The following is a 14,620-nucleotide window of genomic DNA, read 5'->3' on the forward strand; positions in this document are numbered from 1 at the left end:
GTGAGTGGACCCACTGGATAAGCAAAGTGGTTTACTTGTTTTGTTTGTTTTTAGTTAAGTTTTATCCACAATGCGCAATCCAGTTAGAGTATTTGGCTTCCATACAGCTAATAACTAAATAAATCAGGCTGCAGACGATGAGGAATGATTATTGCAAGAGGAATTCAACGTTTCTTAAACGACTATATAAAATAAAAGCTACAATTAATATGAATCATTCTCACCCTTAATGCCTGCATGTTACATGATCATTCCTTCAAGTGGCACATGTGCCCAAGATTTATGTACACAGTTATAATCAAACTACTAAGGCTGCTTGATTATGGTAAAAATCGTAATCACGATTATTTAACAGTTATGAGTGAGCCATATGACCAAAACCTTATGAGTTTACTTAAAGGTCCCATTTTTCGTGTTTTTTTTTTAAGCTTTGATTGTGTTTATAGTGTGCAATATAACATGTGTTCATGTTTCGCGTGTAAAAAAACACAGTATTTTTCACATAATTTACTTATCTGTATACCGCTGTTTCCACTGTCATAAAAACGGGCTGATGACTTCCTTGTTCTATGAAGTCCCTCCTTCAGAAATACGTAACGAGTTCTGATTGTGCCAGCGGTTCCTGTGTTGTGATTCGACAGCAGCTTAGCGCTCCTTGCCCGGAAAGGTCACGCCTCTTACCATAACGTGGAGATGCATGCGCTCAGTGTTATTGTAAACATGTCTTTAATTTGACCCTATCAATTTGAGCCGGAATCAGACCCGGTGATTGGACTGCGGGATGAAAATAACAGCGTTTCGACGACATGGCGACAAACACACTCTACAAACGCAACTCTTGTGTATTCCTGTTTTAGTGACGTCATTAAAGAAGGAAGTAGAGGGATGTAGTCCAAACTGGCCTTTCGATGTAGGCGACTTCTGTTAAATAAAATATCTCGCTTGGCACTGAACTTTGAGCTTTAAAATTTTACAGATTTTATTTATACTCTAACAACAACATTACACACTAACTAAAGTTTGAAACATGGGATCACGAAGAACGGGACCTTTAAGATAACCGACTAGGTTTACATAACTACTTGCCAAGCCCAGCATTTTGACAAATTCTTGCATGTATTTGACCATTTAGAATGCACACCTGAAGCTCAAAGTTCACTTTGCTTGTTCGTCTTTCACTCCATCTCGGAGCGTGCGTGCGCACAGAAAGCCACCTGAAGAACAACATGAGTTCTTTTTTTGCACTTTTAATAACTCATTTTAAAGGGTTACTTCGCCCAAAAATTAAATTTCTGTCATTAAGTACTCACCCTCATGTCATACCAAGAGGGTTTTTTTAATCCCCCATAGAAAGCAATGTAATTACCATCATTCAAGGTCCAGAAAGTAAAGACATTTAATGACAGTAATTATCTTGCTTTCTGTGGGGGATAAAAAAACCCTTTTGGATTTCATCAAAATATCTTAATTTATGTTCTGAATATGAAAGAAGGACTTGCGAGTTTGGAACAACATGACAGTGAGTAATTAATGACAGAAATTTCATTTTTGGGTGAACTAACACTTTAATATCAAGCATGTCTTACTTTACAAAAGTCACTTTATATGATTTTACTAATTTGCATGTCAAATTAAAGTGCACCACTGGACAGGGACAGAATGGGGCAAAATAATTTTTAGCTTGATTATCCTACTTTCATAATCTTTGGAAGCCAAATTCGAAATCGAAACTCAATTTTAATTAATTGAGTACAAGCTACAGTGGGTTCATGTGGAGTCTCCATCCATCCAAGTCAGTGTTAATTTCGTTGACGACAAACAATGACGAAAAATGTTCGTTGACGACCTTTTTTCCATGATTAAGACGAGGCGATGAGAGACGACACCAATGAATGTCATTTAACGATAACTTGACTAAAACTACACATGCAATATAGTTGACTAAAAAAGACGAGACTGAAATGTGGCTAAAAGACTAAAACTTTACCAGAATCACTTTTTATTTTTGTCGAATAAAGGAGACAAAACATTACAGACTGTCTTTATGAGCGGTCACGCTTACGGTTGCCAGATTTCCAGAATTTAAACCCCCCTTTCAGAGCTTTTCTGTTAAAAGAACACGTTTTACTTAATCTTTGCTATCTGGCAACCACGCGCACTAGCCCTCTCTAGATGAAGCGTGGATGATCACAAGTAAGCTCAGCACTCTTCATTTGAGATTTTCTACTTAAAGTGTCATTCAGTCGGTCTATATTGCGCTGCTCGTTTACTGACTAAATCTGGGAACAAAATGAAGGCTGATATCCAGCAGTGGTTCTCAAACTGACGCGAAAAGTGCCGTTCATTTTATTCTTCTCCACTTTAAAATAACATGAAAACTTAACATGTATTTCTAACAGGTAAAATGTTGTATATACACGACATTCAATCAAATTACCTCATCTTTCGCGGTCAAAACTGACTGCACCCACACAAGCCAGCATCGCGCTACATTAGTGCTGTTCTCTAATATAGCCTAACGTTATCTTTTAGCACTACTAGCATGAAGAACAAATATAGACACAGACTGCATGTAGATTTAAGATTAAAACTCTCTTTGATACAAAAACATACCCTTCTGCGAGTTACTGTTTTTAATGTTGATCATATTATACCAGCAAGAATATTTCCCCAATATAATATAATATCCAGAATATTGATTTTATACAACAGTTCAACAAACATTTTAAACAGTATTGTCAGTATTTTTGCCCTATTTTGCAACGAAAGCCACAGCAGAACTGCAGCATTTGGATATAATGTATTCTTCACTGTTTTGAACGAATCGTCAATGATTCAATGATCCATTCATAAATGCAGCCGCTTGCTTTGATACTGAAAGAATGAATGACTCTGATTCACTCATTAAAGCAGTGAATCATTTTTTGTAACATTTTTAATGTAATATTTAAAAGTATTACTTCGTTTTTATTATCATTGTATTTATTGAATTAAAAAAAATATATATATATTTAAGGCATTATTTATTTTACAAAGGTATTTATAAAGGTAAAAAAAATGCACTGGAAAAATCGATTTAAGAATGCAAATATTGTCCCTTAATGGAAATGTGTAACTGCAGTCTAAGTGGAAGGATATTAAATCCCTCAGGGGGTACTACACTAGAAAGTTTGAGAACCACTGAAAGAGGATATATACAATTGCACAATTGCTAAGAGTGCAATGTCAATACAGTCTGTTACCGTGATTCAAATTTTTCATAAGCTTAAATGAATTGGTCTAAAGAGAAAAATTATAATGACTATTTTGTCTAAAGACTACATATAAAACTAGACTAAAATATGAAAGACTAAAATGACTAAAATGTGACTAAGGAGCATTTTCGTCTGAAGTTAAAGACTAAGACTAAATCAAAAATGGCTGCCAAAATTAACACTGATCCAAGTAAACATGACACAATGGTTAATTGAATATTTGTAGGGTTAAATACACGGCAGCTCTGTCTTTTACTCTTTTGTATTCTGTCTTGACCCCCTGTAGCAAAACATTAAAATCAGACATGAGTGTTATTTTTTTTCTTCTCCAGGGATCTAAAATCTCTGAAACATTAAGCAGTGTTGTTAGAAAAGCTACTGTTTAATTTAGAGACCTGCATGTTTTTAATGGCTGAGGCTCTGCAGTAAAAGCTTTTTAAAATTTCTCGCTGTGCTGAGGCACCTTTTTAGAGCAAGATTTCACTTTCAATATTTCCGCATGAGTTTTTGTCAAGAGAAAAATTCAGCCGCCGGAGCCCTGTCACATCTCTGTGCAGTGAGAGGGTGGCATGCATGCTTTTCTTTAAAAAAAAAAAAAACTAAAAAAAAAAAATCCAATGCAATCTCTGCAGGACTCTGAGCTACTGCATTATAGCAAAGCTTTTTCACAAATCTGGAAGGTGATTTGGAATAACATCAACTAAATATAGGCTTATGTCAGCATGGCAAAAAAAGAGCCTTTAAAAAATCTACTTCAGCATTTTCCAACATTCAGGGTTGCATTAAAATCGATGCTGATGGACCGAATAAAGGAAGACACTAAAATCTGATTTATTGCTGACTAACTTCTTGATCTGTGCTTGATTTCTTTCAGATGGTACCATGGAATGTTGGACAGAACCATTGCAGAAGAGCGATTGCGTCAGGCTCGGACACCGGGCAGCTACCTCATCAGGGAAAGCGACCGCCGGCCTGGCTCCTTCGTACTGTCCTTTCTCAGCGTGACCAATGTGGTCAATCACTTCAGGTGAGCAGTGCTGACTGGACCATATAGTTTCACTGTAATGAGCACACAACCCCATTACATTTCACAAAATGTATGTCCCATCAAGCAGACGGTTGTCTTTGACGATGGTCTTTAACTATTAAACGTACATTGTCCTGCACTGTATCTACTATTGACAAGATTGATGCCTCAAATCATGTGAACCTGTTTGAGAAAAGGTGTGTTTTTACTTTTTTAAGTGATCAGACTTATGATTTTCACCTGATAAACTATAAAACAGCCAAACAACAGCAACCTTAGACTTACATGGATAGTGGCACTGAAGCCCTATCTATAGACTAGAATATTACAGAGACAATTGTGAAAACAGTTAGTAGTGGAATAGTGGAAACTGTGATTTTTTTTTTTTTTTTAAGATTCTTTGATGAATAGAGAGTTAAAAAAAAAAACAGCACTTGCTGACCTCAAACTTTGGAATGATAGTAAACATTTAAAGGTGCCCTAGAATCAAAAATAGAATTTACCTCGGCATAGTTGAATAACGAGTTCAGTGCATGGAAAAGACATACAGTGAGTCTCAAACACCATTGTTTCCTCCTTCTTGGGTAAATCTCATTTGTTTAAAATACCTCCGAAAAACAGGCGAATCTCAACATAACACTGTCTGTTACGTAACATTTGGGATCATTAATATGTATGCCCCCAATATTTGCATATGCCAGCTCATGTTCAAGGCATTACACAAGGCAGTATTAACGTCTGGATCTGTGCACAGCTGAATAATCAGACTAGGTAAGCAAGCAAGGATAATAGCGAAAAATGGCAGATGGAGCGATAATAACTGACATGATCCATGATTACATGATATTTTTAGTGATATTTGTAAATTGTCTTTATAAATGTTTCGTTAGCATGTTGCTAATGTACTGTTAAATGTGGTTAAAGTTACCATCGTTTATTACTGTATTCACGGAGACGAGCCTTCGCTATTTTCATTTTTAAACACTTGCGGTCTGTATAATGCATAAACACAACTTCATTCTTTATAAATCTCTCCAACAGTGTGTAATGTTAGCTTTAGCCGCGGAGCACCATCAAACTCATTCAGAATCAAATGTAAACATCCAAATAAATACTATACTCACATGATCCGAAGCATGCATGCAGCATGCATGACGAACATCTTGTAAAGATCCATTTGAGGGTTATATTAGCTGTGTGAACTTTTTTTATGCACTGTATTATAGTCGAGAGCTCAGGGGGCAGTTAAAAAAATTAATTACTAACAAATTATTATTATTATTAACAAATTACAAATGAGAAACATGCAAGCAAATAATCATAAGACAGGATAAAAGGTATCTTTTCCATGTTAATCAGAGTTTTTGTCCTAACCAGCCGCGACAGCGATACATGACGATTCTATTTTAGAAACGGTTTCTATTTCTGCGATGTTGCAGCTGGAACAATAACATACAAAGTATGTTTGATAATCTCAGTGTTACGTCCCCTAGTGGCGTAGAGGTATGAGGGAGACGCACATAATAAAAATTTAAACAACCTATAATCTTGGTCTCTGGGAAGTACTGTGGGTGAGTGACACAAGGACAAACAATGTAGCAAAAAAAGTGGTTCGCTTTATTTACAAAGGAATATAAGTTTACACAAATGGAAACACCAACCAAAAATAAATCCCTATTTACAGCTATATACAAAGCAAAGAAATTATAATAAATTGAAACAAGCCACGGAGAAAAAGAAAATGAGCGGCGCTAAACAAACGAAAAGAACAAAACCAAAACAATCACTAACTAATCCCCCGCCCTCTAAACTAACTAAAAACAAAACCAGAAAATAAAGAAATCTTCGGCGTTCACGCCATAACTAAAGCTTCACTATCTATTAAACAAAACTTACACAAGGTTGCACCCGCTCCTTCCCTAATGTGTCTAGACAGAGTCAATCCTGCGTGTTTGTAAGATGTAAGTCACGTGACATACTTTCCTTTTTTGATCTCCGGGCTGATGAAGTTTTCAGATCAGATAAGACATTCTCTCTATCAAACACTCAAGAAGGCAAACAAGCAAGCGAACCACCACTAAATCACAGCATTGAGCAACAGACACTCCAAACTCTCTCCTCTTCCGTTCTCCACGGCGTCCTTTATCCTGTACCCGGTAATGATCGGATGTCGATTCATCATGATGGACAGATTACTTGACCAATCACAGTACCTGCAACAGAGAGACAGCGGAGAGCGGAAACACAAGAAACCAATAACAAAGGGGAGAACAACAACCAATAACAAAAGGGGAGGAGGCAACAATCTCAACACGTAACACTCAGATTCTGTTTATGTGCTTTATTTAATGGTAAAAGCATCCAATATGAGTTTGAGTATCATTTTGTTTGACCTTTTATAGCCATACTGAAAGTGACAATGGATAATTCATCTCAGATCTTGAAAATAAATGAAAGCAAACAAGAACATTCAAACTGTCAACTCGGTATGAACAAACAAGTGTATTCTATGACAAAGACAGTTTGAGGCACTCAGTATGTATTTTTTAAAATGTTAAAATGGTGTAATATTTATGAATTTGATTATATACTTATCAGTTTTGTTGTGAATGCAGTGCGCTTGCAGAGAGAGCTCCGCCCATACACTCTTCTGATTGGCTGTGTTTTTGTTTTTTGTCGCGTCTTGCAGTCTCATTGTGTCTGGTGTGGACAGACAAATTGCTTGTCACTGGAATCTTATCGCATTGCGTCTGGTTAGGACACTGCATAAGAGCCAACAATTTTTGCAGTACCCAATGCCAAGTTTCGAGTATAGGCTAGATTAGTACATGAGCTAGAGCAGTAGTGAAATGCAGTAACATCATATTTCTAAATGATAAACACTGGCATTTATAGGGAAAGGTTACATGCTGTCTTATATCAATAATGAACAAACTTGTTCAGCTCATAATGATGGATTTATAAAGAAACAAGCAATAAACAAACAAGTCTTTTAGTAAAATATTTATCTTATTCCCCATTACACATGCTTCTAGAGTGTTGCATTGTCTTGCTGCAGTAAAATAAAGCTCTCACATTTAAATAAACATGACCATTTGCATAACTTGAGCTTTACAGCCACTGCAAGTGCTTTTGTGGCCCTGTTGAATGTATTTGGAATGACTCACCGAAGTAAATGTTTTATCACAGTAAATGTCAGTCTTATTCACTCGGGCATTGTAATTTTAATGAAGTAAGGCAAAACACTTTCTTCTTTGTGTGCGTGTTCAGGATCATTGCGATGTGTGGAGATTACTACATCGGTGGACGGCGCTTCTCGTCCCTGTCAGACCTCATTGGTTACTACAGCTATGTGTCTTGCCTACTGAAAGGTGAAAAACTGTCATCTCCAGTGGCTCCCCCAGAGGTATGATCAAAACTTCTGACTTTATGAATGATAACACATTCATGTGCTCCTCGTATTTGTTGCTATGTCTAAGGTTTTGGATCCAGAATCAAGTTTGCATTTTGTTAATCTTACAGTGCTGATCATCATAGCAGTAATATGTGCCATTGTCCTTGTGATGTTGCTATAACCCTTATTTCTCCTTCTCCAGCCAGTGGAGGACAGGCGACGAGTGAGAGCCATACTTCCATACACCAAAGTGCCAGAAACTGATGAGATCAGGTATAAAAACCCTCTTAAAAGTCATCCTATCTCATATTTCACAATCCTGTCTGAAGTTTCCTGTGTCCTAACTGTGTCCTGCCTGTTTGCGGGAATGAAATTTAAACCCATTTAAATATTTGTAACAAAGGCTGCATGATTAATCATATTTTAATGGTGATTTCACAATTTCTTCTTTTGATTAAGCATTTCTGGCAGTATTGGCCCAAAAAAGAAAACATAATTTAGTTGATACTTTTAGTAATATTTCACTTAGCGTTCACAGTGTCAGTTTTAAGACTGAACATAAGGATACTTTTATGAACTTACCAAAAATCCAAAAACAATGCTGTGTGCATGTGTTGCACATAAACTAATATCTGCTGCAAGGGAACGCGGCTCCGACGCTTGAACTAAACTGTATTTGGCAATGTTACTCCTATAATGAGAAAAACCAGGCATTCTTGAGCTTTCTGTCCTTTTTAGGGATGCATTTTGTGACATCACATCCTGTTTTTGGTTCGCTTAGATGTCTTTGGTCCGTCCTTTTCAGGGGTCTCGGTCCGCTTGTTTTGTGCGTGATTTTGTCACTAGATTTAGTGACTTCCCCGCCCCTTTTGAGACTTTTTTCAAAAGTTTAGGGACCAATCTAGCAACTTTTTGGACAAACCTTATCTAGATTCTTATTTTGCCCACTGATCTATATTTATATTTATTTAGATCAATGAATTTGCCATTATGATGTCATCTAGTGACATTTAGCGACCAGTTTTAGCTACTTTCAATTGAAAGCAGTTTGCAATACTGGTTAGGGTGGCACTTATTCAAATGAACTGCACTAACAAAGAAATCCCACCGGAGTTCATTTGAATCGAACCAAACCTGCCAAGTGTGATCACACCCTTAATGTATATGACAAACACAATAAGTCAAGAAACTAGATGAGGTCAAATCCTGCATATGAATTGACATTGTTTTAATTTGTGCGTACATGAAAGTGCAATAATTCTAATATAATGTAAAAGTAAATTTCTCAAATGAGAACAATCATGATTAATAATCAAAGTTATAATTTTTTAATAAAAGAATTGATTATCAGTTTAACCTTTATCGTGCAACCCTATTTCAAACAATTTCTGGATTTAAATTCATTCAATCTAGCACTTAGTAATACCACTTCATCCAAAAATTAGTATGAATACAATTTAGACACACTACATCCACAGTGTTGACGTTATCATGTGACCTACAATGTCAGCTGTGTCACTGTTACCCACCATTTATGCATAAGATGAATTCCCTGTTAGCTTATGCAATATTAAAGTGTCTGTCAGACTTCAGAATGTGGGGTCGGAAGCAGTAGGTCATTCCGGTATTTTTTTCCTACTATTTTGAGTATTCAGACATCACTCATTTCATTTCACATGCTGCTTTTCACATACTGTATAGAAGGGAAGCAGGCATATTCAGATGCGGGGCAGAGCCTCTAGTTATGAGCTGCCGGTAGAAATCATTTGTGTTAAATAAGGGAGACATCCAAAATGTGCAGTGCTGGGCTAATCCGAGACCTGGACTGAGATGTTCACCTGAATAGCTGGATTGCATAATCTTCGTCTGTGGTGTTCAGTGGCACTTACAGGAAGGTACAAAAAGTTACTGTGCAGGAAAGCAATTAGATTGCAAGAAAAGCTGGAAAATCCTCTATAACAGACTAATTCCCACCCTAAATTTAAAACCTTTTTTAATAATATTTGAAGCATTTTAAGCCACCTTGTAATTTTGAAAAAGCTATTTCAAACCTCCCACAGGGACTCTCCAGTGACTCCGTTATCTGAGAAACAGATGTTTTTTGCCAGTCGCATTTATAGTTACTTTTACATTCAAAAAGGTTATCTGAAAAGATCAAATAACTTTTTATATCTTTATAGTCAAACATTTTAAACAGTATTTATTGAAATTATTTTGTCATTTCATTCCATATATTTTCTACTTTATTATGTGTCTCAAGTTTTCTCAAAGGAGACATGTTTATCGTTCACAATGAACTGGAGGATGGTTGGATGTGGGTGACCAACGTTCGGACAGAAGAACAGGGCCTTATCGTGGATGATCTTGTGGAGGAGGTGGTAAGTGTCTCTGAGCTTTTGTCCTGCAAAATCTCCTTACAAAAGATTTCAGTGATCTTCCTGTGAATTTGTACATTGTGTAATAGATTTATTTAAATATATTCACAGGGACGAGAAGAGGATCCCCATGAGGGAAAAATGTAAGTACATAATTAAACAATATATATATATATATATGTGTTGCACTTTTAAAAGCCCTCCAAACATAGGCACTGGTAAAATATCTACTATAATATATATATATATATATATATATATATATATATATATATATATATATATATATATATATATATATATATATATATATATATATATATATATATATATATATATATTTTGATACATGGTTACTTTTGAATGGCTGTCAATGGAGAAGCATGTTTTTTGCCCTCAGAATGGTATATTTACAACATGTACCAGCAAAGGTTAACTGCCCATGTTAACTAGCCAAACTTTTTACCCCTTGGTCTGATCTAATCCTATCCAAATTGACCGAACTAAATTGCTCAGAATCATGAAGCGATAATTTTCTCTGCTGCAATCTTTGTTTAGTTTCACATATACATCTCTTCTGCCCAGTTAGTTTTAGTTAGTTCATTGTGCCATAGCAAAAGAAACATCAGTCAGAATCAGGGACCAGTGCTACGCTTATGCAAATGAATGTGAGCGTTTGAGCCTGAGGCTGTGGATCTGATCAGAGTTGATCCCTTGTGCTGTGACCGTATTAGGCTACACTGACTCAGACCTGAGTCACAGGGCCTGGGGTGCTGCTCCCTCTGCCCTGCTTACTTGTCTCATTTCCTGTTTCCCTTTGTTTTTCCTTTTCTATCTTCATAGCTGGTACCACAGGAAGATCAGCAAACAAGAGGCATACAACCTGCTAATGACAGGTACATGAGTGTGTCATAAAACGCTGGCTATTAATGTTTGTGTAATGAGCATAATAAAAAAAACCCTGACAGGTTATTTTAGCTCACTGTTTTTCACTAACATATTTGACATTATTAAAGGAATAGTTCCTTCCTATATTAGATTTTTTGTTCATGCTTGTTTCCCCTATATTTACATTTATATGACCTTTGCATCATCTAATACTCAAAGTTAACAGTTTAAACCCGTCATCCCCCGTTTTGAGCGTAGACGTGAAAATGCTCCATCCAGACTTAAAGGTAGGGTAGGCAATTTCAGAGAGGCTAGCAATAGCAAGCTAGCTTTGATGAGATCCCACCCTCCCTTCAGAGTGCTCTCCAAAGCCACGCCTCCTTCAAAACACATGAACGCGCACAGCAGAGTCTGCAAAGTGCCACAAGACCAGCTAAGGCCAGTTTCGTTTTAAAGAAGACACTCAGCAGATGCTTACTGAAGTAAACATAAAAAAGCACTTCAAAAAAGCTGAAGATGTTTGTTTATTGTAAAGCAAAATATATATTTTACAAAATAATTTGGACTAAAATTGCTAGAAATTTTGTGAAATTTTGTTTAGGTATTATACCAATTTTTTTGTGCGTTTTCCTCTCACAAATTAATACATTTCTCTCACCATATCCAGGGTTTCCACGGGTCCTTGAAATCCTTGAAAGTTTTTGAAAATAAACATACATAGATACAGTTTGTACTAGGGCTGGGCGATATATCGCATGAGATTGTCACGTGCATTTCGTCAGTAAAGCCGGTTCCCTGATAGATCACTGACAAGCTACGCAATATCGCGTTCATTATCGCAGATGAATCACCTTCGATAACGAACGCGATATTGCGTAGCTTGTCAGTGATCTACGGTTCTGTCTATTAAATGGCGCTCCATTTGAAAGCAGGTGATGGCGATTAAGCGGTAATTAGGGAACCGGCTTTACTGACGAAATGTGCATGACATTCGCATGCGATATATCGCCCAGCCCTACTTTGTACAAGAAGTTTTCTGGAAAAAAATTCCATATTATTCTCTCCAGTCCGTGTGTGTTTTTTTCGCCAACACTTCGTGGCCTATGCATACTAGCTTGCTTGATTTACATTAATTATGCGCACTTATGCATTACGTTAAGTGTTTCCTACGTGAGGTACTTTGTGTTGGTACGTTGCCATGACGTTCAGCGCGCACAAAACTACTGCGATGGTACTTAAACGTTTCACAGATGTAAACTAATGAGACAAAAAAAACTTAAAAGCATATTCATATGTCTTAAAACTTCTGGTTACATGAGCCTAAGCTCTTTTCAGTAAAATCCATGCAAAAGTTAATATCAGATCATTGTAGAATACAGTATAGGATGTACCGAATATTCTTCAGTTTTATGCAAATCAGAAATGTGACAAATAGAATATCAGATCTCAGTCATATGGCCAAAAATAAATGCAAAAAATGCTTTTTTGCATAGTTGTGTTTGACACATGAAAGCTGTAACAATGTATCTTACAAGGTAACATGATGTAACCTTGCTCTCACTTGAAATGTGTCCCCACATTAAGTCCTTGAATTTGAGGGTATTGGACCTGGAAGGTCATTGAAAGTTCCTTGAATTTGAAGTTAACCAAGGTGTGGGAACCCTGCATATCACTTCTATCTCAAAACAGTTGCCAAATATGCAACCTTGAGTCTCAGACCTTTCCAATAATATGTGTTTTGTTGACAAGAAAAAAATATTTGATTATAAAATAGTGCAGTAAATTTCGTAATATGAAACATGACACCACCCGTTAAAAGGATTTAAAGCCCCTAATGATTTAAAGTATCTTTTCTATGGTAATGCAACATCCAATTTCAATTTTGAGTGTTTAAGCTTTCGAATGATATCTGCTTTGATTACTGATTACTACTCTCAAAGTGAATATCAAATTTTCATTCTGAATGCTCAGTTATCATACAACAGTCTTTTATCTGTTGTTAGCCAAAAAACATATCTGCCTGTCAGTGGATTTACTCGCCCTCATGTTGTTCCAAACCGTGTTGAATTCATAAAATAGATTTGTTGGATGAACAGATTAAATAATGGTATAACTTCCACTTTTGGACTAGCTATTCCTTTAAATCATGAAATTGTAAGCACTTTTGATTTATGAAGGCATTACATGCATTATAATTAGGCATTATATGCATCATAATAAAGCATTATGTGCATCATTTGTCATATTTTGCCATATTTGGTCTCACATGCATTAGCAAAGATTACAAACTTTTACTGTTTGCAAACCTAAAAGGGGCAAATTCATCAAAGATCAATTATTATGTTAGAGTACAACAGAAGCTGTTATTATTTCATAACTGCCATTTAAATCTATTCAAAAGCACTTCTGACACATTACTTCTCTGCTTCCCAGTTGGCCAGGTCTGCAGCTTTCTGGTCAGGCCGTCAGACAACACACCAGGCGACTACTCCCTCTTCTTTCGTACCAATGAAAACATCCAAAGGTTCAAGATTAGCCCCACTCCCAACAACCAGTACATGATGGGAGGGCGGTACTATAACAGGTAGGACTGCAGGCAAAGGCTTTAAAGTGCCTTGACAATGCATCAAGTGGGATCTGGAAAAAAATAATTTACTTGCAAACATCATTTCTGTTCACATTACAAATAAACTAAACAGATTTCAGTCATATGCCCCAAAAATCGGATTTTTGCTGCCTGTCTGACAGCATTTTAGAGATTAAACCCTGTCCCGCATATAGTGCCGCAGAGCTGATTTAATTAAAATGTAATACTTTTTAATTTTCCACACAGTAATGAAAAATCACACAGCTTTATATATTCTGCTGGTCTCTAATTAAATAATGCTCTTCCTGGCAGTGTTGACGATATTATTGAACGTTATCGAAAAGAGCAGATCGTGGAGGGCTACACTCTGAAAGATCCTGTCTCAGTCCAGGTAAATTAAAGGTCATTCCCATAAGCTTAGATATTGCTGAAGATCATCGCAATAACAAGCATAATACTGTGTCCTTTTTGCCGTTTAGCAAAAAGAACAAGTTCTCTCCGACGTGGTTGACGGCAGAGAAATCTATAACACTATTCGACGGAAAACAAAAGATGCTTTCTACAAAAACATTGTCAAGAAAGGATATCTTCTCTTCAACAAAGGTACCGCAGGCTATTTTTTTTTTTTTTATGCAGCCAACTGCATCCATTGACTTTTTACTGATTAATAACATATAAGGCTTTTTGACACTCTTTACATTTGTATTCAGTGCTCAATCTTTCTCAGTGGGACTTTGTTTGATCACGAGAGGATGTGGGTAATTTGTAGCACATAAGCCCCATATGAGTGTGGTTTTGTTAAACCTTGACAGTCTTTGATCAACTGGGAAATGCTCAGCAAGGCTCTTCACAGACAGCTCAGGGTGAGCTATGCAGAACAAAAAGCAAAGCGTTTACCTGAACACATAGAGCTGTCCAGTTCAATGACAGTGGCTTTGCTTAATAAGAGATTTGGCGCTCTGTGGGGTTCACTCACTGATTAAAGGGTATGAATCTTAATTAGTTCTGGCACCTTGTCTGGTTAGTATTCAGCTGTTGTTTGTATTTAATATTCCGGTGGTTTAATGTGTACTGAAATCATTATATCTCAGATCC

General features: G+C 36.5%; 1 protein-coding gene across 1 annotated transcript in view; it reads left to right on the forward strand.

Annotated features, from left to right (window-relative positions):
* rasa1a (RAS p21 protein activator (GTPase activating protein) 1a) overlaps positions 1–14,620 on the forward strand; it is a 58,635-nt gene that overhangs the window by 24,544 nt on the left and 19,471 nt on the right. Inside the window, exons 2-10 of the mRNA XM_048189142.1 lie at positions 4,129–4,281; positions 7,552–7,687; positions 7,878–7,948; positions 9,936–10,053; positions 10,162–10,193; positions 10,894–10,946; positions 13,372–13,522; positions 13,838–13,916; positions 14,005–14,128. Of these exons, the coding sequence (XP_048045099.1) occupies positions 4,129–4,281; positions 7,552–7,687; positions 7,878–7,948; positions 9,936–10,053; positions 10,162–10,193; positions 10,894–10,946; positions 13,372–13,522; positions 13,838–13,916; positions 14,005–14,128 (917 nt within the window). The remainder of the gene's footprint in view (positions 1–4,128; positions 4,282–7,551; positions 7,688–7,877; positions 7,949–9,935; positions 10,054–10,161; positions 10,194–10,893; positions 10,947–13,371; positions 13,523–13,837; positions 13,917–14,004; positions 14,129–14,620) is intronic.

Source organism: Megalobrama amblycephala, linkage group LG4 (genome assembly GCF_018812025.1).
Source record: "Megalobrama amblycephala isolate DHTTF-2021 linkage group LG4, ASM1881202v1, whole genome shotgun sequence".
NCBI classification, from domain to species: domain Eukaryota; kingdom Metazoa; phylum Chordata; class Actinopteri; order Cypriniformes; family Xenocyprididae; genus Megalobrama; species Megalobrama amblycephala.